General features: G+C 45.7%; 1 protein-coding gene across 2 annotated transcripts; it reads right to left on the bottom strand.

The window, feature by feature from the left end:
• Window positions 1–961: 961 nt before the first annotated feature.
• On the bottom strand, window positions 962–20,649 carry NT5C3B (5'-nucleotidase, cytosolic IIIB). Of its 2 annotated transcripts, XM_040438835.1 has the most exons (10): window positions 20,397–20,649; window positions 12,272–12,370; window positions 10,260–10,329; window positions 10,119–10,165; window positions 9,474–9,559; window positions 8,278–8,367; window positions 8,024–8,186; window positions 6,391–6,591; window positions 3,192–3,340; window positions 962–1,062 (listed from the first exon to the last, which is right to left on the bottom strand). In XM_040438835.1, the coding sequence occupies exons 1-9, from the start codon at window positions 20,400–20,402 to the stop codon at window positions 3,230–3,232; spliced, it is 873 nt and encodes a 290-aa protein (XP_040294769.1). In that variant the 5' UTR covers window positions 20,403–20,649; the 3' UTR covers window positions 962–1,062; window positions 3,192–3,229. The 2 variants fall into 2 exon arrangements, with proteins under 2 accessions (XP_040294769.1, XP_040294768.1); XM_040438834.1 differs by lacking the exon at window positions 962–1,062 and having other exon boundaries at window positions 2,454–3,340.
• Between the last annotated feature and the right edge of the window lie 4,766 nt (window positions 20,650–25,415).

Below are 25,415 nucleotides of genomic sequence, written 5' to 3'. Positions count from 1 at the left end.
TGCTCCTATTCATTTCTATGAGCCTGAAGGAAATAGCCGAGCCAGAGCTCAGCTATTTTCGGAGGACGCATGCGCAGTATATGCCCCCATTGTCTGAAGTGGGAAAACCCCTTTGAGTGAAGCACCTGTAAACACAACCTTCAGAATGCCCCCAGTTGTTAGCGAGACAGTAAGGCTGAGTTCACACGGGCGAGATTTCCGCGCGGGTGCAATGCGGGAGGTGAACGCATTGCACCAGCACTGAATCTGGACCCATTCATTTCTATGGGGCTGTGCACATGAGCTGTGAATTTCACGGATCACTTATGCGTTGCGTGAAAATCGCAGCATGCTCTATATTGTGCGTTTATCACGCAACGCAGGCCCCATACAAGTGAATGGGGCTGAGTGAAAATCGCAAGCATCCGCAATAAAGTGTGGATGCGGTGCGATTTTCACGCATGGTTGCTAAGATGACAGTCTATTCACTGTATTATTTTCCCTTATAACATGGTTATAAGGGAAAATAATAGCATTCTTTAATACAGAATGCTTAGTAGGTGGTCAATTGAGGGTTAAAAAAAATAAAAAATTAACTCACCTTCTCCTCTTGATCGCGCAGCTACTCGATCAAGAGGAGAAGGTGAGTTAATTATTTTTTAACCCTCAATTGACCACCTACTAAGCATTCTGTATTAAAGAATGCTATTATTTTCCCTTATAACCATGTTATAAGGGAAAATAATAACATCTACACAGAACCGATCCTAAACCTGAACTTCAGTGAAGAAGTTCGGGTCTGGGTACCACAGTCAGTTTTTTATCACGCGCGTGCAAATCTCATTGCACCCGTGCGATAAACACTGAACAACGGAACGCAATCGCAGTAAAAACTGACTGCAATTGGGTACCTACTCGCGCGGGTTTGCCGCAACGCATCCGGACCTTATCCTGACACGCTCGTGTGAACTCAGCCTAAGAGATCATATGGTACAGTGATCTCATAACAGACTATACATGTTGGCATGAATGACAGCCAACGGTAAGGTCCAGGCATAGTCCTTTTTTGGCTGGTGGGGCCCCAGGAGGAAAAGATAAAGAAGTCCTGTTTCAGATTACCTTCTTGTGATAAAGAATACCTGCAGAATTAAAGGGATAGCCCAGGACCCCCTTTTAAGCCTCATGCACACAACTGTATTTCCCAGTCCGCAAGCTGCGGATCTGAAAAATATGGATACCTGCCGTGTGCATCCCACACTGTCCTTGGTTCCCATTATAGAAATGGCTATTCTTGTCTGCAAAACAGACAAGAAAAGGACGTGTTCTGTAATCTGCAGAACAGGCCCAAGGATGCGGACTCGTTAATTTCTAAGGGGGTGGCAAAAAATGCAGACAGCACATGTATTTGATGTATATGCTGTCTGCATCTGTGGGGCTGTTCTAGCTGGACCAAAAATATGCTCATGTGCATGAGGCCTTGTCGTCTGGGTGGAAAAGAAGCACATTGATCAAATACTGATGACCTATCAAGAGGATAGGGCCTCAGTATTAAAATCTCGGAAAACCCCTTTAACCAGTTAGAAATCAAGATGAGCACCGCTACATCTCTACATTGGTTGCCTTGCAGTATTCTCTGTCCTCACACATGGGCACAGAGGTAGGTTTATAGTTCCCAAATCTTTGGTGGGTAATGGAGCTGCCATACAGCAAGCTGGGAAAACATCACCTAAGAAGTTAGAAGCCATCTGCTGTTTATGCGTTTCTTTGGTCTGTCTATAAGTGTAGGTTTCCTGTGTGCGTACACCTACATCTATCATTGTACGGCAGGGGTTTTATAAAGGAAGTCTGTTCCCTCCCTATAACGCATCGGCCCAGATTTACTAATGTGTCTGCATCTAAAATCTGTCTAAAAAGTAGTGCAAATTGACACAATTAGGTCTCCCAGACACAACCGTATTTTGGGTCCATGGCTCATCGGCATTTTTTAAGGCTTGCAGGCGGATCCATTCATTCATATGGAGCCGCAAAACGTGGACAGCACACAGACACGGATCTCATCCATGTGCTGTCTGCATCCATGTGGAAGTTCTGCAAGTTATAGAGCATCCTATTCTTGTTCTATAATCGGGACCAAGGAAAGTAAGGGATGCACACGGCCAGTACCTGTTGTTTTTTGTGGATCCGCGGTTTGTGGACTGCAAAATGGCAGTGGCTGTATGCATGACACTAGGGTTCCTACACCCTTTTCATCTTGCCTGAAAAGGGGGTGGGACGTGGACTAATATTGTGAGTGACATTATGCTCTAAAATTGTCCCACAATTCTGTCTCAAAGTAAGCCAACCGAGGGCTGGTATAGCATCAGAGAAAGGCGTCAATCCCTGCTCCAGATTTAGGCTACTTTCACACTTGCGTTGTGTTGTCCGGCAGAGGGTCTCCAAACCGCAGCACAACGCTTCCGTTTTGCCCCCATTCATTGTCAATGGGGACAAAACTGAACAAACCATAACGAAGTGCACCAAAATGCATTCCATTCCGTTTTGTTGCGTTCCCATGCCGGACACAGAATCGCTGCAAGCAGTATTTTTGTGTGCGGCATGGGACACCGAAGAAGCCGGATCCATCAATAAAAACCATGTAAGTCACTGGTGCCAGATCTGGGGTTTTTTCGGACACGAAAAAACCGGATCCAGCCCCCCATTGACTTTAAATGGTTTTAGTGCCGGATACGGTTTCTTCAATTTCAATATAATACAACCAGATCCGTTCTGAACAGATACGGCGGGTTGTATTATTATAATGGAAGGATTTTGCTGTGGTTTTGAGATCCCAAAACTGGACAGCAAAAGCACAGATGTGAAAGCAGCCTCAGGCAATGTAATAAATCTAGTGCAGGTCTAGACGTCCTACCTTTATGCCATCTATAGGATTAGCAAATCTGCCGCAGAGATAATGGATCCTGTAAATCTCATACACTGCGTACAGGACATGCTATCTGAGCATCCACAAGGTGGCGCAATGGTGCAGACTCAGCCTCTTCTCATGTAGAACATCAGATACAACATAAACGTCCAAAGTGATAAACCTCTTGTACATCTTCATGACAGTGACATCCCCACCCCCCGCTTAGTACTGCACATTTTAGAAGGGTCTTGGTAACACAACAATAGAAGTCAACGACATCCCTATGTCATGATGGAAGGAATCCGTACCGGCTTGAGGATTAATGGAGTTCTAGTGTGCTGGAATCGATCAGTTCGTGGCAGTAATGAAGTTGAGAATACCGTTCGCCACATCCAGGGTTTCGTCCCTGACCAGGACAATGTCATAGGACTGTAAAAACTGATTTGTCAGCTGCTCAACCTGTAGTGACAAATGACCCACAATGAGTAGTACGTAGAAGAAAGAGATACTGTTCTGCTATGTTCTCATCCTGGCCCCTTTATGTGCATCACAATTTTGCATTGGCTTTAGCAGCAGCTGCCTAGCATTGGCTATTAAAGTTCATTTTTACCCTGTACTTTTAGGCAAGTGTCACACTGGCTTTGGCTTTCTGGTTTTGAGATCTGGCAGATGATCTCAAAACCAGAATTAAATGGATCTGTGCCATTTAATACATTCGGATGAATCCGTTTCGGCCGGATTCGGTTGTATTAATTTTAAACTGAACAAACCGGATCCAATATGAAAATCCTTGTAAGTCAATGGGAGCCAGTTTTTTTTCACAAAAAAAATAAAATAAACTAAACACGGATCTGGCACCATTAACTTACATTGATTTTCATGGCGGATCCAGTTTGTTCCGTTTTAAAGACCACACACAAAACCACAGCTTTCAGCAGTTTTGTGTCCGGTCACAAAAAAGCAACAAAGTGGAACAGAATAAATCCTGATCAGTTTTGTCCCTATTGACAATGAATGGGGACAAAACGGGTCTGCTTTGGCCTGGTTTTGAGATCCTCTGCCGGATCTCAAAACCGGAAAGCAACAGCACAAGTGTGAAACAGGCCTAACACTCATAAAATTGCAGTTTTACAATAAAATGTTGTGGTGCGATTCTTGATGAAATGTAATGTCTTGGCCAGTGGAGGTCTACTTTTTGTTCCCCAAATTTTTATAAAATCAGAGTTTATTTGAAGCACTTTAAAATGGCACACAGTAGGAGATGACGCGTTTCGGGCCTCAACCAGAGCGTTGTTTGATTCCGGCAGGCAGTTGCATTGCCTGAACTGCCTGCCTGATCAGGCAAACTGTATGCAAACGCATGTCATTTTTTCTGACTGATCAGTCTGAAAAATGCATTGCAATACCGGATCCGTTTTTTCCGGTGTCATCAGGCAAAACGGATCCGGTATTTATTTTTTTCTCATTTTTAAAGGTCTGCGCATGCGCAGACCGGAAGGACGGATCCGGCATTCCGGTATTTTGAACTAATACACTAATACATACCTATGGAAAAAAATGCATTCAGGCAAGTCTTCAGTTTTTTTTTGCCGGAGATAAAACCGTAGCATGCTACGGTTTTCTCTTTTGCCTGATCAGTCAAAATGACTGAACTGAAGACATCCTGAACGGATTACTCTCCATTCAGAATGCATGGGGATATACCTGATCAGTTCTTTCCCGGTATAGAGCCCCTGTGACGGAACTCTATGCCGGAAAATAAAAACGCTAGTGTGAAAGTAGCCTTAGGCCTCATGCACACGACCGTTGTGTGCATCCGTGGCCGTTGTGCCGTTTTCCGTTTTTTTTTCGTGGACCCATTGACTTTCAATGGGTCCGTGGAAAAATCGGAAAATGCACCGTTTTGCAGCCGCATCCGTGATCCGTGTTTCCTGTCCGTCAAAAAAATATGACCTGTCCTATTTTTTTGACGGACAACGGTTCACGGACCCATTCAAGTCAATGCGTCCGTGAAAAAACACGGATGCACACAAGATTGGCATCCGCTTCCGTGGCCGTAGGCTACTTTCACACAGACTGATCCGCAGATCCGTCTGCATAAAATCTTTTTCAGAGCTGAGTTTTCACTTCGTGAAAACTCAGATCCGACAGTATATTCTAACACAGAGGCGTTCCCATAGTGATGGGGACGCTTCTAGTTAGAATATACTTTGAACTGTGTACATGACTGCCCCCTGCTGCCTGGCAGCACCCGATCTCTTACAGGGGGCTGTGATCCGCACAATTAACCCCTCAGGTGCTGCAGGGGGAGGGGGAGGCCCACTGGCCACCAATGAATCTACAGTACTACAGGGGAGGGAGCCGGCCGCACTGGCCACCAATGTGTTAACTACAGGGGAGGGAGGGGGGGCCGGCCGCACTGGCCACCAATGTGTTAACTACAGGGGAGGGAGGGGGAGGGGGTCATGTACACAGTTCTTTTAGTATATTCTAACCTGAAGCGTCCCCATCACCATGGGAATGCCTCTGTGTTAGAATATACTGTCGGATCTGAGTTTCACGATCTAACTCAAATCCGATGGTATATTCTAACAGAGGCGTTCCCATGGTGATGGGGACTCTTCAAGTTAAAATATACCAACGGATTGGAGAAAACTCCTATCCGATGGTATAAAAGGGATTCCTGACTTTACATTGAAAGTCAATGGGGGACGGATCCGTTTGCAATTGCACCATATTGTGTCAACGTCAAACGGATCAGTCCCCATTGACTTGCATTGTAATTCAGGACGGATCCGTTTGGCTCCGCACGGCCAGGCGGACACCAAAACGACTTTTTTTTCATGTCCGTGGATCCTCCAGAAATCAAGGAAGACCCACGGACGAAAAAACGGTCACGGACACCGTTTTTGCAGACCTTAAAAAAAACGGTCGGGTGCATGAGGCCTTAGTCAGAGCCCAGTCTGAAGCCTGAAACATGTCCTTACCCACTGTATGCCATTTAAAGTGCTTTGAAAAAAACAAACTCGGATTTGATGATAAGTCATGGTGCTGAAAAACTTTCTTGGACCATTTCTGGATTGATGCCCCTACAACTTTCGTGACACACGACTTTAAAGGGAACCTGTCACCGGGATTTTGGGTATAGAGCTGAGGACATGGGTTGCTAGATGGCCGCTAGCATATCCGCAATACCCAGTCCCCATAGCTCTGTGTGCTTTTATTGTGTAAAAAAACCCGATTTTATACATATGCAAATTAACCTGAGATGAGTCCTGTACGTGAGAAGAGTCAGGGACAGGACTCATCTCAGGTTAATTTGCATATGTATCAAATCGTTTTTTTTACACAATAAAAGCACACAGAGCTATGGGGACTGGGTATTGCGGATGTGCTAGCGGCCATCTAGCAACCCATGTCCTCAGCTCTATACCCCAAATCCCGGTGACAAGTTCCCTTTAATGCAGGTGGTCATTTTACCATCTATAATTCTACTGTTTGATCCTCACCTTGTCATTCAGGAAGCCGATCTTAAGAATGTTCTCCACAGCTGTGACTCCTTCAGACATTGTGAGGTCGCCCAAAGTATCTCCCAGGAGCAGGATGTTACTGCGATGGCTGATTTGCTGGAAATACTCAGTATCTCTTAGGACAGAGTTATTCTTGTTATAGGTATGAATTATTTCACCCTTAAATCCGGTCATGACACCCTAGAAGGAAATGATTAAATGGCATCTGTCAGCAGTACTGACTATGCTAAACTGCTGACAGCACTAGGTATGAACTGCGGAAAGCAAGATAAACATCTCTTGTGAAGACTTATATGTAAATATAAAGTTTTATTCTGCCAAGTTCTGCTCCTGCAAGGGCCCAGGAGGCGGAGCTTCTCTGTTAAGTGCTCTCTGCACTGATCTGCTTCACAGCCCCTCTCCTCTAAGTGACAGCTGTTATGTCTCCTGGTTGGATGCTACAGCTGTCACTCAGAGCAGAGGGGAAGAGCTGTGAAAGCTCTGCCACCTTGGCACTTGCAGTAGCAGAACCTGCCAGAATAAAAACTTCATATTTACACTACTCCTGATGATAAACGCTTACAAAAGCCATGTTTATACTGTTTTCCCCCAGGCCCTTCGCATTGCCGTCAGCAACTTAGCACAGTCCAACCTGCTGACAGACTCCCTTTAAATGTACAGAATTACATCAATCCTATCCCAGTATGAAGCCACCAGAATACATACATTCTCATCACCTGTCCTGAGTATACATGACCTGATACACAAAAACGTGTGTGTTTTCTTCTCCTAGTACTAAATATACAGGATATGTACATCTGAATTCCTCATATATGAGCACGAAGATGTGTTCTCCTCCTCCAGGTGCCAAGACATCCAAATAAAAAGGAACACATCTGGCAAAACCCCTACCATGTATTATGTCAAGTGCTGGACCTGAGAGGGTAGAACATGACCGAGGTTATTTTTTGGTGCTCTTTGAATCTCTGTGCCGTGCTCTGCCCCTTAGGCACTGCATTATGCAAAACACAATCAATACACAGCTATAAGTATCTATACTTCACTCCCCAATACATGTCTACATGTAGAGGGGCATGTAACACTCACCTTTTCCAAATTCACAAAACTTTCCTAACCCTCAGATCAACTCTGCTCTACCCAACCTCTCCGCCTTCATGGAGTGCAAAAACTGCATCATGGAGTTTCATCCATAGTGCTTTTACATGACACAGCAATGTCCGACACCAATGGGACATGTTACCTGGTAAAAACATCACCGTGGGTGGCAGAGATTAGACTGAGGAGAACGAAGAGAGGAGAATTGCTATGTTACAAAGCCTATATTTTACTCATCTTGGAAGCCCCCCTTTAAATAGCACCTGACTTGGCTCTACTGACTCCGTTTTTATAAATACTTTTATTCTGGTGCATCTTTTATCTCGCGCTAATCCTCTGCTATTCCTCCTGAAAATGTGCAACTAAATTTACAACTGGGCTTTGTCATTCTTGTCAGCACCATACCGAGTTCCATAATGGTTTTCTTATGGAGAATAAAAGCACTTACAAAACCATACATGTCAAGATAATGGATCCTCTTTAAGACAAACCCCTCTCAGCCCCACAGGTTACTTACTTGCTCATCAAAATCCATGTAGTTAGAGACGACCTTTATATTGGGGTGATACACCCCGGCCTGGCGAATTATCTCCTCCAGAACATCACCGATCCCAGCGGAGAAGATAAAAAGAGGGATCTCACTGAGGTGCAAGGTGTCAAAAAATGCCTCAAACCCTTCCCTGGAAAAACACAGACACTTGGAGGAAAGAGATATGTCGAAGGGGAGACAGTGGAAGAGGACGTCATCCATATAGCAGAGCATTTCTTTACCTTAGCCTCGCCTGTGACTCCTTCACAACCTGTGACAGCATCTGCTTCTCAATCTTCTGTGCACAGAGCAGAGTGTGAGCTTTACTCCACCTGGAAAACACAGACAGGTCAGGGCACACAACTCCCAGCCAATGTATCCCTGAGGGTCAAGGGTTAAATACATAACATACTGGATATTATTCCGGGGGTTACATTGGTTTAGTGGTCTTCTTTCCCTGCACTGGAAGAAATATACGTATACATTTTTTTCCTTCCAATTCCACCCCATTTGTCTCGCCAAAAAATAAGCCCTTATATGGATATGTGAATGGAAAAATAAAAAAGTTATGGCTCAAGGAAGATAGGGAAGAAAAATGAAAAAAATAAATACAAATAAATAAAAAAAAATTATCCGGTATCCAAGGGGTTAAAACCACAAGCTCTTGTTGACGTATATACACTTGTGGTATACATAGCGTTGTTTTTATGTGTAAACTTCTGCGTTTTAGGTGCAAATGTTTGTTTTGAAGCATTTTTTTATTTTATTATTCCTGTTTGTCACAAAGTTACCTGAAGGTGGACACATTCATCCTTTAGGGGAACTGCAATTGTCAAGTTGTCTGCTTTCAGGGGGGTGCACTTACTTTTCAAGGACTGTAATCCCTGTATTTTATAGGTAGCTCCTTTATGAAACATTTCCAGCATAAAACCATATTTTGGCGATTTTATGAAGAGATGTAATGTTAGGCCTATTTGGTATACATGAACTCTGCACATAACTTTCTGCTTGGATCACACTTTTACCCACCAATATCAACTTTCCAGTTCAAAATTACAGCTGTGTCTGTGTGTATACATTTCTGAGCGGCATTTTGACAGTGTGCCGAGTGTCTACTTTGAAGAAATATATGGGTATGGGGGTAAGTACGATTTTTTATTTTGTAATTTAGGTTTTATTTGTACATGTCAAAACTGCAAAAACTGTCCTGGTTACCGGAGGTGTAAAATGTCCAAAACACCAAATGACTGCCAAAGGGTTAAGGTCTACAGATACACTGGTGAAGATACATGTTCCTCCACAGCCCCAATGGGGTTTTCAGTGCAACACAAAGTAGTGATACAGAGAACAATATATTAGGGAACTGCTATTCAAGCAATGGTCTCACTGTCCTGTAAAACAGATTAACAGAATAACATTTATCCGACGTTCCTCTCACCATTCCACCATGAGCGGGAACTTTTCTTGACTGGTCCGATTTGGGTCGATCTCAAGGGGGTAGTAGGTATTGAAGAGATCCTTCAACTACAGGAAGGATAAAACATTTGGAATACACATCTAAAAAAATGACACCAAAAATATCAAAACAGTTAAAAACATGTCCCCATTGAAAGGTGTCTAAGAAAACCTATAGGGTCACCTGTCTAATAAGACTCGAGCTTCACTGTACCCAAGAGGCATAGCATTATATTTTACACACTGTCATCACTACGCCTATGACTAAAAGGCTGAGAAAAGGACCTCAGGGGCAGCGACTTTTGTCTTAAGTCAACAGTCACATCCACAGGACCGCATGTAGTCATAACAAAATGTGCCGAGTCACAAGACATTTAAATGTGTTGTGCAAGATTAAAAAAACAAACAAAAAAAAAACGTTCCAACTTTTAAGAAACAGCGCCACTCCTGTTCACAGGCTGCATCAGATATTGCAGCTTGACTAAACTGCAAAACCAGACACAGCCAGCCCTGCATTAGGAGATGCCTTTTTAAGCTTCTAAAACCACTGTAACTGCCATGTAGGTATTTATGGGGAGGAATTCCAAGTATAACTAATCCTAAACTTCCAGATAAACTCATGACCTACCTTCTTCCTGCAGTCCTCACTAATCATCTTGCTGTTGTCAATAATATCTGTGTAGGAGAGATGGCATGAGATGTGCAGCAGGTATAAAAACCACAGAATGTCACAGGAGGCCAGCAGGGGGCGATAGGCATATATACTCACTATAGCATGTGGGACTCCTCTCTCCATTATATTGGAACCGGCTCAGTGTCATGTCAAAATCAGAGATCACCTGAAATATGGAATATGATAGAAATGAATGGGAGGACAAATGAGGCTCATAATGTATACAAAGAGCAAATACTAGCTGTGCAGATACATGAAGTCTTCTCCATAGGACCTAAAATGTATACGTTCTGCTCCCACAGCGCTATATACACAGTTTAGAGGCGCCCATTGGCTACAACAGGAAGGTAGTGTTTCAGCCACATTGCGGCTGCTATGTGGAAACCCAGCCTAAAACAGCTGACCGGAATAATGGTCAAGCATAAGGATGACCTTGACAGAGGATCTCCAAAACAGCAGGGCTTGTGGGGTGATCCTGGTATGCAGTGGTTACTAATGGAGGTCCAAGGAAGGATAAGTGGTAAACCAGTGCAGGGTCTTGGACGCCCAAGTTTCATTGATGCCCATGGGGAGTGAAGGCTAGCACATCTGGTCCAATCTCACAGAAGAGCTACTGAGGCACACATGGCTAAAAAATGTAATGCTAGCTATGACCGAAAGGTATCAGAACACACGGGGCATCACAGCTTGGGGCCATGAGCTAGACAGGTCAGAGTGACCATGCTGATGTTTGTCCACCACTGAATGCATCTACAATGGACATGGGAGCATCAGAACTGGACCAATTACATTAAGTGCAAGTTCAGGTGTGTGTCTCTTACCCGGGAAATAGATGGCACCAGGATTGATTCACTATCTGACGTTGGCAAGCCGGTGGAGGCAGTATGATGCCCTGGGTAATGTTCCGCTGAAAAACCTTGGGCCCGGCTTTCATGTGGATGTTATTATGACACGTATCACCTACCTAAACACATCCCTTCACGGCAGAGATAGTCCCTAATGGCAGGGCCCTCTTTCAGCAAGATCATAAACCCTGCCACACTGCAAAACGTGTTCAGGAATGGTCTGAGGAACATGACAATGAGTTCAAGGTGATCACTTGGCCTCCACTTTCTCCAGATCTCAATCCTTCTGTTGGATGTGTTGGAAAACAAGTCTGATCGATGGAGGTTATACCTCACAATTTACAGGACTTAGAGGGGTTGTTCACCTTTGTACAGCTTTTCTACAGACCCCACAACGTGACGCGTCACCCATATGGCATGTGACCACAAACCGGACGTTGACAAGGAGAGACTCGGCCGCACAGAGACGACAAGGCAGCGATCGAACTGAAACATGGCAGCGGGGATCATGTAAGTATGATTACAACCTTGGGTCTGGCCATGCTGTGGAGTATGTAGAAAAGCTGTACAACCCCTTTAAAAGATCTGGTGCTCAAGACTTGGTGCCGTATATGACAGAACACCTTCAGAGATCTTGTGGAGTCCATGTTTCCACTGTTCACTGCCATTTTAGCGGCATGAGGAGGACAAAAAATTAGACACTATAATGTTAAAAGGGTTTTCCGAGATTTTTATACTGATCAGTGAGGGTCTGACACCCGGTTCTCCCACCGATCAGCTATTTGAGAAGGCCTTCTTGCAGCTCACTAAGCACAGCGCAATACATTGTATAGCGCAGGGGTAGGTAGGCAACCTCCGGCACTCCAGGTGTTGTGAAACTACAACTCCCAGCATGCATACTTGCTCTGCTCTTCTCAGAACTCTCATAGAAATTAATGGAGCATGCTGGGAATTGTAGTTTCACAACAGCTGGAGTGCCGACGGTTGCTGATCCCTGGTATAGCGGCTGTGCTTGGTATCGCACTCAGCCCCATTCAAGTGAGCTGCGACTAGGCCACATGACCAATGAACATGTCATCACTGACCTAGGAAAAGCAGAGCGAGGGACGCGAGTGCTGGTGCCTTGTCAAACAGCAGACCGGTGGAGGTCCCGGGTGTCAGACTGCCCGATCAGATACTAATGACCTCTCCAGAGGATAGGTCATCAGTATAAAAATCTCAGAAAACCATTTTAATGCTGAACTATGGAACTTTGTAACCGACCTGTAATTTCTTATCGCCTCCATTCTTTAATGCCAGGATCAGTTGTCTGACTTTTTCTGGGTCCTTCATGCGGACTGTCTCTTTACTCAGCTCCGGGATCTAAGGAGGTATTAAAGACCTTAATTAAAACAGCAGATAATCTTGCCCGCACAGGTTGTTAGTCTGTAGGATGTTATGCATGTTCCTGAGGCAAACACGTCTTATAGAAACCCTGCTGATTTGTTCCATTTTTGGCTGGGGACTGCCTGAAGGATGGGGCTTAGTAATCTTTTGGTCCTACTGCAGATAAGGCAGAGGGGGAGGCTCCTACTGCAGCCAGCTGTCTTCCAGCCAGTCACAGGACAGTGAGATCCCCTGAGACACCAGGGCTGTGGCGTAAGTAAGGCTACTTTCACACTTGCGCTTGGAGCGCATCCGTCTGGTGTCTGCACAGACGGATCCGCTCCTATAATGCAAACGCTTGCATCCGTTCAGAATGGATCCGTCTGCATTACAGATCTGATTTTTCACTTCGTGAAAACTCAGATCCGACAGTATATTCTAACACAGAGGCGTTCCCATGGTGATGGGGACGCTTCAAGTTAGAATATACTGAGAACTGTGTATATGACTGCCCCCTGCTGCCTGAAAGCACCCGATCTCTTACAGGGGGCTGTGATCCGCACAATTATTGTGCGAATCATAGCCCCCTGTAAGAGATCAGGTGCTGCCAGGCAGGAGGGGGCAGACCCCCTCCCTCCCCTGTATTAAATGTGACCAGTGCGGCCCCCCTCCCTCTATATTCATTGGTGGCCAGTGCGGCCCCCCCTCCCCAGTATTAAATGTGACCAGTGCGGCCCCCCTCCCTCTATATTCATTGGTGGCCAGTGCAGATTCCCAGTATTAAATGTGACCAGTGCGGCCTCCCCTCTCCCCCCCCCCCCAATTAAAATCACCCCCCCCATCATTGGTGGCAGCGGAGAGTTCCGATCGGAGTCCCAGTTTAATCGCTGGGGCTCCGATCGGTTACCATGGCAGCCAAGACGCTATTGCAGTCTTGGCTGCCATGGTTACTTAGCAATAAATAGAAGCATTATACTTACCTGTGATGTCTGTGTCCGGCCGGGAGCTCCTCCTACTGGTAAGTGACAGGTCTGTGCGGCGCATTGCTTATAGCACAGACCTGTCACTTACCAGTAGGAGGAGCGCCCGGCCGGTCACAGACATCGCAGCTCGCAGGTAAGTATAATGCTTCTAAAAATTGCTAAGTAACCATGGCAACCAGGACTGCAGTAGCATCCTGGTTGCCATGGTTACCCATCGGAGCCCCAGCGATTAAACTGGGACTCCGATCGGAACTCTCCGCTGCCACCAATGATGGGGGGGAGAGAGGGGAGGCTGCACTGGTCACATTTAATACTGGGAATCTGCACTGGCCACCAATGAATATAGAGGGAGGGGGGCCGCACTGGTCACATTTAATACTGGGGAGGGAGGGGGGGGCCGCACTGGCCACCAATGAATATAGAGGGAGGGGGGCCGCAATGGTCACATTTAATACTGTGGAGGGAGGGAGGGGGGGGCCGCACTGGCCACCAATGAATATAGAGGGAGGGGGGCCGCACTGGTCACATTTAATACTGGGGAGGGAGGGGGGGGCCGCACTGGACACCAATGAGTTAAATACAGGGGGGGGGGGGGGGGAGGGGGGTAGGTCTGCCCCCTGCTGCCTGGCAGCACCTGCCAGGCAGTAGGGGGCAGTCATGTATACAGTTCTCAGTATATTCTAACTTGAAGCGTCCCCATCACCATGGGAACGCCTCTGTGTTAGAATATACTGTCGGATCTGAGTTTCACGATCTAACTCAAATCCGATGGTATATTCTAACATAGAGGCGTTAGAATATACCATCGGATTGGAGAAAACTCCGATCTGATGGTATATTAATAGGGGACTCCTGACTTTACATTGAAAGTCAATGGGGGATGGATCCGTTTGAAATTGCACCATATTATGTCAACGTCAAACGGATCTGTCCACATTGACTTGCATTGTAAGTCTGGACGGATCCGTTTGGCTCCGTACGGCCAGACGGACACAAAAACGCTGCAAGCTGCGTTCGGGTGTCCGCCTGCTGAGCGGAACGGAGGCCAAACGGTGCCAGACTGATGCATTCTGAGCAGATCCGCATCCACTCAGAATGCATTGGGGCAGTACAGATCCGTTCGGGGCCGCTTGTGAGAGCCTTCAAACGGAGCTCACAAGCGGAACCCCGAACGCAAGTGTGAAAGTAGCCTAAGCCAAAGTTCTGACTCTCCTTTATAAATGGCCGATAATTTAGTAAATAATTTCCTGTAGTAAAATGGTGACATTGGGCTTTCTCTTCTCAATCAAGCTACTTAGAACATATTTATTGGAATACAATTTCTAAAATGTTCTAAATTCCTGTAATAAAATATGCATTTAATAACTAGAAAACACTGTTATACACTTAATTGTAAAAAAAAATCTATGGATTTGTCCTCAGAAAATGTTAGAAAAGCTTTATGTGCGTGTCCTGGAAATGTAGAGAATCACGTGCAAGTCTAAATGGGAATAAAAGAAACATGTAAAAAATGGGGCTGCTGTATTTAGTGCTGCCATGAAAGGGGTGTCTGGGAGGAAGTAACTTTTCACAGGTGCCCACTGCCTGCCTCCGCTATTCGAAGAGTCATACGTGCCCGCTATCCGCAGCTCCGGTCCTGCACACTGGCTCTTGTCATTTGTCCCCAGCACGGGCATGACCATCTGCTGCAGCCAATAACTGGTGACCACATGACCACTAAAGCCAGTCATCGGCTGCAGAGGATTATGCCTGTGCCTAATTAAAACGGGTGCAGGCCGGAAGATGGACACACGAATGCCAGCAAACAAAACCAAAGCGGCGGGAAGTATGATTCCTTCCATAGCAGAGGCAGGATGCGGGCTCCTGTGAAAAGTGACTTATTTCCTGATAACCCATTTAAGGGTCCATTCACACGTCCATGGTGTATTGCGGATCCGCAATATACCCGGCCGGCACCCCTCATAGAACTGCCTATTCTTGTCTGCAATTGCGGACAAGAACAGGACAGGTTCTATTTTTTTGCGGAGCCGCGACCCGGAAGTTCGGGGCCGCGCTCCGGAAATGCAGATGCAGAGAGCACACTGTGTGCTCTCCACATTGATTCCTGCCCCATTAAGAATGAATGGGTCCGCACCCGTTGCCTATATTGCGGAACGGATGTGTGAATGGACCCCAACGCTGTCTTCCTGTTCGGAGTTGACTGCAGGCATGCCCAGCAGAGAAATTCCTGCTCTTCAGCACTGAGCATGTGCTGCACAGTTTCAGGCATTGTAACTAAGGGCCTTGGCGCAGCATAAAGATACCTGAATATCTATCACCACTAGAACACCCTGCTTACCACAGATTATAGTATAAGGGACAGGGAAGAACATAGGAGAGGTGAGAACTTATTTGGGTACTTTCACACTAGCGTTAAAGTTTTATGGTATTGAGAGCTGTCATACGGGCTCAATACCGGAAAAAAAACGCTTCAGTTTTGTCCCCATTCATTGTCAATGGGGACAAAACTGAACTGAACAGAATGGAATGCTCCAAAATGCGTTCCGTTTAGTTGAGTTCCCACACTGGAGAGCAAACCGCAACATGTTGTATTTTGCTTACCTTCCTGGGAAAAACGGATCCGTCACCTTTGACTTGCATTGGGGGTCATGACAAATCCATTTTGGCTATGTTAAAGAAATGTTATAGATAATACAACCGGATCCGTTCATAACGGATGCAGATGGTTGTATTATCAGTAACAGAACCGTTTTTGCTGGACTCTGCCAGATGCAGCAAAAACGCTAGTGTGAAAGTAGCCTAATCTATCACCATTAGAACATCCCACTTATCATAGTATAAGGACAGGAGAGGTGAGAACTGAATATCTATCACCACTAGAACACCCTGCTTAGCACTGATCATAGTATAAGGACAGTAGAGAACACAGGAGAGGTGAGAACTGATTACCTATCACCACAAGAACACCCTGCTTACCATAGTTTCTAGTATAAAGGGACAGTAAAGAACACAGGAGAGGTAAGAACTGATTATCTATCACCACAAGAACACCCTGCTTAGTACTGATCATTGTATAAGGACAGTAGAGAACACAGGAGAGGTGAGAACTGATTATCTATCGCCACTAGAACACCCTGCTTAGCACTGATCATAGTATAAGGACAGTAGAGAACACAGGAGAGGTAAGAACTGATTATCACCACTAGAACACCCTGCTTAGCACTGATCATAGTATAAGGACAGTAGAGAACACAGGAGAGGTGAGATCTGATTACCTATCACCACAAGAACACCCTGCTTACCATAGTTTCTAGTATAAGGGACATTAAAGAACACAGGAGAGGTGAGAACTAGGGATCGACCGATTATCGGTTTTACCGATATTATCGGCCGATATTGAGGATTTTCACAGTTATCGGTATCGGCATCTATTTTGCCGATATACCGATAACGTAATGGGAACACAGAACGCGCTGCTCTCAGCGCTCTCTGTGTTCCCTCAGCAGCACAGGGGAGAAGTAAGCAGCGTCTCCTCCCCCCCTGTGCTGCTGCCGCCAATGAGAGGGGAGAAGACAAGAGGAGGGGAGGGGCTGTGGCCGCTGCGCCACCAATGAAGATGAGTCTTTCATTAATTCACATACAGGAGGCGGGAGCTGGCTGCAGAATCACATAGCCGGCTCCCGACCTCTATGAACGGCAGCTGCAGTCCGCGGTAGTTAACCCCTTAGGTGCCACGGATCGCAGCTACCGCTCATAGAGGTCGGGAGCCGGCTATGTGATTCTGCAGCCAGCTCCCGCCTCCTGTATGTGAATGAGAGAGGTATCTTCATTGGTGGCGCAGTGCGCCCCCCCCCCCCCCAAGCCCCCCCCAGTATTAATCATTGGTGGCAGTGGCCACAGGATCCCCTCTCCCCTCCTCCTCCGATCGGAGCCCCAGCAGTGTAATCTTGGGGCTCCGATCGGTTACCATGGCAGCCAGGACGCTATTAAAGCCCTGGCTGCCATAGTCAGTAACCTTGCTGCTGTGTGCACAAAGCACAGAGCAGCAGGGACAGTGTGAGATCCTATTCACCCTGATAGAGCTCTATCAGGGTGAATAGGACAAGGGTTCTAGTCCCTAAGGGGGCTAAAAGTTAGTAAAAAAAAAAAAAAAGGAAACACACAAAAATATTAAGTATAAATGAAAAAGATTTACAAAAAAATAAAATAATAATACACGTTAACAATAAACATATTAATTTTCAGCAGATTTGTGTAGGAAAATTTTTTTTTTCTCAAAAATAAAAATACCCAGAATATCGGTATAAATTATCGGCTATCGGCCTGAAAGTTGACAAATTATCGGTATCGGCCCTAAAAAATCAATATCGGTCGATCCCTAGTGAGAACTGATTATCACCACTAGAACACCCTGCTTAGCACTGATCATAGTATAAGGACAGTAGAGAACACAGGAGAGGAGAGAACTGATTATCACCACTAGAACACCCTGCTTAGCACTGATCATAGTATAAGGACAGTAGAGAAGACAGGAGAGGAGAGAACTGATTATCACCACTAGAACACCCTGCTTAGCACTGATCATAGTTTAAGGACAGTAGAGAACACAGGAGAGGTGAGAACTGATTACCTATCACCACAAGAACACCCTGCTTAGCACTGATCATAGTATAAGGACAGTAGAGAACACAGGAGAGGTGAGAATTGAATATCTATCACCACTAGAACACCCTGCTTAGCACTGATCATAGTATAAGGACAGTAGAGAAGACAGGAGAGGAGAGAACTGATTATCTATCACCACAAGAACACCCTGCTTAGCACTGATCATAGTATAAGGACAGTAGAGAACACAGGAGAGGTGAGAACTGATTACCTATCACCACAAGAACACCCTGCTTAGCACTGATCATAGTATAAGGACAGTAGAGAACACAGGAGAGGTGAGAACTGATTACCTATCACCACTAGAACACCCTGCTTAGCACTGATCATAGTATAAGGACAGTAGAGAACACAGGAGAGGTGAGAATTGAATATCTATCACCACTAGAACACCCTGCTTAGCACTGATCATAGTATAAGGACAGTAGAGAACACAGGAGAGGAGAGAACTGATTACCTATCACCACTAGAACACCCTGCTTAGCACTGATCATAGTATAAGGACAGTAGAGAACACAGGAGAGGTGAGAACTGATTACCTATCACCACTAGAACACCCTGCTTAGCACTGATCATAGTATAAGGACAGTAGAGAACACAGGAGAGGTGAGAATTGAATATCTATCACCACTAGAACACCCTGCTTAGCACTGATCATAGTATAAGGACAGTAGAGAACACAGGAGAGGAGAGAACTGATTATCTATCACCACTAGAACACCCTGCTTAGCACTGATCATAGTATAAGGACAGTAGAGAACACAGGAGAGGTGAGAACTGATTACCTATCACCACTAGAACACCCTGCTTAGCACTGATCATAGTATAAGGACAGTAGAGAACACAGGAGAGGAGAGAACTGATTATCTATCACCACTAGAACACCCTGCTTAGCACTGATCATAGTATAAGGACAGTAGAGAACACAGGAGAGGTGAGAACTGATTACCTATCACCACTAGAACACCCTGCTTAGCACTGATCATAGTTTAAGGACAGTAGAGAACACAGGAGAGGAGAGAACTGATTATCTATCACCACTAGAACACCCTGCTTAGCACTGATCATAGTATAAGGACAGTAGAGAACACAGGAGAGGTGAGAATTGAATATCTATCACCACTAGAACACCCTGCTTAGCACTGATCATAGTATAAGGACAGTAGAGAACACAGGAGAGGTGAGAACTGATTACCTATCACCACTAGAACACCCTGCTTAGCACTGATCATAGTATAAGGACAGTAGAGAACACAGGAGAGGTGAGAATTAAATATCTATCACCACTAGAACACCCTGCTTAGCACTGATCATAGTATAAGGACAGTAGAGAACACAGGAGAGGAGAGAACTGATTATCTATCACCACTAGAACACCCTGCTTAGCACTGATCATAGTATAAGGACAGTAGAGAACACAGGAGAGGTGAGAACTGATTACCTATCACCACTAGAACACCCTGCTTAGCACTGATCATAGTATAAGGACAGTAGAGAACACAGGAGAGGAGAGAACTGATTATCTATCACCATTAGAACACCCTGCTTAGCACTGATCATAGTATAAGGACAGTAGAGAACACAGGAGAGGTGAGAACTGATTACCTATCACCACTAGAACACCCTGCTTAGCACTGATCATAGTATAAGGACAGTAGAGAACACAGGAGAGGTGAGAATTGAATATCTATCACCACTAGAACACCCTGCTTAGCACTGATTTTGAAACATATCATCTTATATTGATAGAACATAAAATATATTTATGCTTAACATTTTTAAACTTTTCTAAAATTTATGACAGTTAATTACACAATAATAACGACAGATTTTTTTAAAGCTTGAGTCGATACATTTGTACCGACTCCACCCAAAACTAGCTTTGACTCTGACTCCACAACCCTCCGAGACACGAAGAGATTCTTTATGTATTTTTTTGTTGTAATTGCAACATGAGATTGGTGAATATAGGACCAAGAGAAAGGAGGTGATTAAAGTGCACATGGCTGTGGATTCGGTGTGGCTCGGATGCGGATCCATTCATCCCAAGTGCTGTCCGCCTCCGCACGTCCGTTCCGCGGCCCCTTGTCCATTTTGCTGACAAGGATAGGATACTTTTATAGAAGTTAAAAAAAAAAAAAAAGGTGTCTTGCGGATTCGGTGCACTTTTGCATATCTTTTGCAACACTAATTTTTCCTAAACCGCAGCAATGGATCAGGCAAAGAAAGGTATGGCAATGGTTTAGTCAGCAGGGTCAGTCCTATCAAGCATTATAGCTCGGTTAATCCTGCTGACAGATGGTCAGCTTTGTAAGGTGACGTCTCTCCCCCATACCTGCTGCCGCCTTCACATCTATACATTGTACATTACTCACAAGCATGGCTCTTCCGCCTCGGAATCCTCTGCAGTCCCCGCGTCTGTTCACACTGCGGACACTGTATATATGCAGGCAATAGAACTCTATGAGAATGGAGCCTGCAGAGTACAGAGCGCTCTTTACATTAATACAGCGCCCCCTAGTGGCCCTTATGAGGCCGGTATCACAGTAACCCCAGAGCGCAGGCTGATAACATCCACATGTGCAGCAGACGTGTAGCCAAGGCACGGCGGGTACGGCAGAAAACAACGCCGCTTCCGGGTCACACATAGTACTTCCGGGTGACATAAACACTGTCATTTGTCGCCAGTTACGTTCGTCAGCCATTTTGTTGGTTAGGGACATGTAATTACCAAGTACAAGGGGCGTGTGTACTGAGTTAGATATATAGGAACGTGCCCCCGGCATAAAGTGTTCATGGCCTTCCCATAGCAACAAATCAAAGCTGGAATTTGGTTGCTATGAGCAAGTTGAGCAACACTGACTATTTCAGTCCTTGGGTCAGATTTACCGACACTTCAGTTTTCTGGTTGTCTCACTTCAGCAAACGGCATTTATCATGTGGCCAAAGTTAATACAAGGCACTTACTAATGTGCTGCGATTGTCCATATTGTCTCCTTTGCTGGCTGGATTCATTTTTCGATCACATTATACACTAGACGTTTCTAGGGATTACGACCACCTTGCAATCTCAACAGCAGTGGTCGTGCTTGCACATTATAGAAAAATGCGCCAGGCTCCAGCCTCTCTATTGTCCGGGACCATGAGAGTGTGCATAGGCCACTGCTGCTGGATTGCAGGGTGGTCATAACCCCTGGATAGGAGCAGTGTATCATGTGATGGAAAAATCAATCCAGCCAGCAAAGGAAGCAATATGGACAATCACAGTACATTAGTAAGTGTGTAATGTCCCGGAGTGCCATTACCACTCCTTTTGGGGCCTTGCTACTTTCTCCTATGTGCTAATTTATATCACCTAATGTGCTTCATGTCATCTTCTCATAATGTGCATATTTATCTTCATGTAACTGGTTATGTTCATGTAATTGCCTGGTTTACCAGCAGATGGCGGCAACATTGGCGAGGTTAGTTTCCCTCGAGAGGAACCTTCTAGCTCCATGCCAGCCCTCTCTAGAGAGGGAGGAGTTTAGTTTGTGAGTAAGTTAGTCTACCCTACCCCCTAGTGGGGAGAGGTTGTGTGAGGAGTTCGCCTGACTTAACCCCTGCTAGGGGAAGGTAGAAGGCCTGGTCCTGACTGGACAAGTTCTGTTAGCCCTACGCCAGCCTTATCACTGGAGGTTGTGCACACCCAAGCATAAGTGAGCTTGAGGTACTCCAAAGCCAGGACAAGAAGGTCCTAGGATTAAAGTAAGAGACATACTACAGCTAAACTAAGTTCCAGCAGAAGAGAAAAGTTCCTATTTACTCCAGCTAGCATAGCAGAGCTAAGGAAGCTACAGCATAGCAGAGCTGAGATTCTTGCAGAGAAGTATTTGCCTGCCAGATTAAGCCAATAACTGCTGATACCGTTTGGAAATTGTTTGGATTACCGTTTATGCCAAGTAAAGCTGTGTTCAACGTTACTACAAGTCTGGACTCCATTTATTCTACTTATTCATCATCCAAGTTTAACTACCCTTTTTGCACTTGCTACGGACTACACCACGTCTGGGATCCAAGGATATCCAGGTAGGAACACTGTAAGACGTGTATACAACATCTGCAGAGACTGTAGGCCACTCTACACCACTCTGGCAATCCTACCCTGGGTACCAACATTACCATCTACAAAAGGGACTCCATGTCCTTGTTGCTTCACCGCAGCTGGTGTCTCGTTTACTTGATCTATAAGATGGACATATTTCGTAGAAACCTCCTAAGGGGCAAGGGATTTCCCAGACGCTGGCAGTGGGCTGCTGCAAGTGCACTGTATTAACTTTCTCTACATGATAAATGTCATCATTTGCTGAAGTGAGACAGCCCTTTAATGCCATCTTTGTGAAGACTCTGCTTCATTTTTTCCAACACATTCTAATTGGCAGAAAATGTTACGAATCTTCAGTCACAAAGTCGGACTCTTCATTTGGCCTAGCATGCCTAGGTTACCTTCATTAGCAGGAGGATGCTGAACCGGTATCATATATGTCAACTCTCCCAGAGTTCCCTACATGTATATGGGTTCCCAGGACACAATTGAGCAGCTTCATGACTGGTGCGACAGGAACCTGTCTGCATTTGGCGCTTTTTTTTTGTGATGCAGGCGTCATCACACCATCTGCAACATTCCCCAGCACCAGGACTGACCAAAAGAGGCGAGGTCCGTATCGCAGGATGACATTGGGGCACAGAGCATGGGGCACAGAGCATGAGACACTATATATGGAGGTGGCACAGAGCATGAGGCACTATGTACAGGGGCCGCAGAGCATGAGGCACTATATATATATATAGAGGGGGCAAAGAGCATGAGGCACTATCTATAGAGGGGCCGCAGAGCATGAGGCACTATATACAGGGGGCACAGAACATGAGACACTATATATATATATATATATATATATATATATATATATACAGAGGGGGCACAGAGCATGAGACACTATATATAGAGGTGGCACAGAGCATGAGGCACTATGTACAGGGGCCGCAGAGCATGAGGCACTATAGACAGGGGGCACAGAACATGAGACACTATATATATATATAGAGGGGGCAAAGAGCATGAGGCACTATCTATAGAGGGGCCGCAGAGCATGAGGCACTATATACAGGGGGCACAGAACATGAGACACTATATATATATATATATATATATATACAGAGGGGGCACAGAGCATGAGACACTATATATAGAGGGGCTGCAGAGCATGAGGCACTATGTACAGGGGGCACAGAGCATGAGGCACTATGTACAGGGGGCACAGAGCATGAGGCACTATGTACAGGGGGCACAGAGCATGAGGCACTATGTACAGGGGGCACAGAGCATGAGACACTATATATATATATATATATATATATAGAGGGGGAACAGAGCATTAGATACTATATATAGAGGTGGAACAGAGCATGAGGCACTATGTACAGGGGGCACAGAGCATGAGGCACTATGTACAGGGGGCACAGAGCATGAGGCACTATATACAGGGGGCACAGAGCATGAGGCACTATGTACAGGGGCCACAGAGCATGAGGCACTATGTACAGGGGCCGCAGAGCATAAGGCACTATGTACAGGGCCGCAGAGCATGAGGCACTATGTACAGGCGCGGCAGAGCATGAGGCACTATGTACAGGGGCCGCAGAGCATGAGGCACTATGTACAGGGGCCGCAGAGCATGAGGCACTATGTACAGGGGCCGCAGAGCATGAGGCACTATGTACAGGGGCCGCAGAGCTTGAGGCACTATGTACAGGGGCCGCAGAGCATGAGGCACTATGTACAGGGGCTGCAGAGCATGAGACACTATGTACAGGGGCCGCAGAGCATGAGGCACTATATACAGGGGGCACAGAGCATGAGGCACTATGTACAGGGGCCGCAGAGCATGAGGCACTATGTACAGGGGGCACAGAGCATGAGGCACTATGTACAGGGGCCGCAGAGCATGAGGCACTATATACAGGGGGCACAGAGCATGAGGCACTATGTACAGGGGCCGCAGAGCTTGAGGCACTATGTACAGGGGGCACAGAGCATGAGTCACTATGTACAGGGGCCGCAGAGCATGAGGCACTATATACAGGGGGCACAGAGCATGAGGCACTATGTACAGGGGCTGCAGAGCATGAGGCACTATATACAGGGGGCACAGAGCATGAGGCACTATGTACAGGGGCCGCAGAGCATGAGGCACTATGTACAGGGGCACAGAGCATGAGGCACTATGTACAGGGGCCGCAGAGCATGAGGCACTATATAGAGGGGGCACAGAGCATGAGGCACTATGTACAGGGGCCGCAGAGCATGAGGTATTATATATATAGAGGGGGCACAGAGCATGAGGCACTATGTACAGGGGCCGCAGAGCATGAGGCACTATGTACAGGGGCCACAGAGCATGAGGTATTATATATATAGAGGGGGTACAGAACATGAGACACTATATAGAGGGGGCACAGAGCATGAGATACAATATACAGGGGGCGCAGAGCATGAGGCACTATGTACAGGGGGCACAGAACATGAGGTAATATATATAGGGGGGCACAAAGCATGAGACACTATATATAAGGGGCACAGAGCATGAGACACTATATACAGGGGCACAGTCTGTGGCACTATGTACAGGGGGCACAGAGTATGAGTCACTATATACAAGGAGTGCAGAACATGAGTCACTATATATTGGGGGCACATAGCATGAGGCACTTAAGGGGCACAGAACTGTATAGCACTAGTTAGAGCATGAGCCAGTATATTCAGGAGCACAGAACATATTGCACTACCATATATAAAGGTGGCACAGTCTCTGTGGCACTATACACAGGGACACTGTGTGTGGCACTTTATTTTCAGGGGGCATACTATGTGACATGATTATATTCAGGGGCACAGTGTGTGGCACTAAGAGGGTTTAGTGTTAGTATATACAGTTGCAAGAAAAAGTATGTGAACCCTTTGGAATGATATGGATTTCTGCACCAATTGTTCATAAAATGTGATCTGATCTTCATCTAAGTCACAACAATAGACAATCACAGTCTGCTTAACCTAATAACACACAAAGAATTAAATGTTACCATGTTTTTATTGAACACACCATGTAAACATTCACAGTGCAGGTGGAAAAAGTATGTGAACCCCTAGACTAATGACATCTCCAAGAGCTAATTGGAGTGAGGTGTCAGCCAACTGGAGTCCAATCAATGAGATGAGATTGGAGGTGTTGGTTACAGCTGCCCTATAAAAAACACACACCAGTTCTGGGTTTGCTTTTCACAAGAAGCATTGCCTGATGTGAATGATGCCTCGCACAAAAGAGCTCTCAGAAGACCTACGATTAAAAATTGTT

The sequence above is a fragment of the Bufo bufo genome, chromosome 6 (assembly GCF_905171765.1).
Source record: "Bufo bufo chromosome 6, aBufBuf1.1, whole genome shotgun sequence".
In the NCBI taxonomy this organism is placed as follows: Eukaryota; Metazoa; Chordata; class Amphibia; order Anura; family Bufonidae; genus Bufo; species Bufo bufo.
The sequence above is the reverse complement of the archived record's forward strand: the minus strand, read 5'-3'. Positions and strand labels throughout refer to the sequence as shown.

Excerpts from the sequence above, each read along its gene's own strand:
- NT5C3B (XM_040438835.1), bottom strand. Across the intron at positions 10,330-12,271 it reads GAGGCGATAAGAAATTACAG|GTGATCTCTGATTTTGACAT; the intron begins GTCGGTTACAAA and ends TCCATATTTCAG. Across the intron at positions 8,368-9,473 it reads TTCCCGCTCATGGTGGAATG|GTGGAGTAAAGCTCACACTC; the intron begins GTGAGAGGAACG and ends TGTGTTTTCCAG.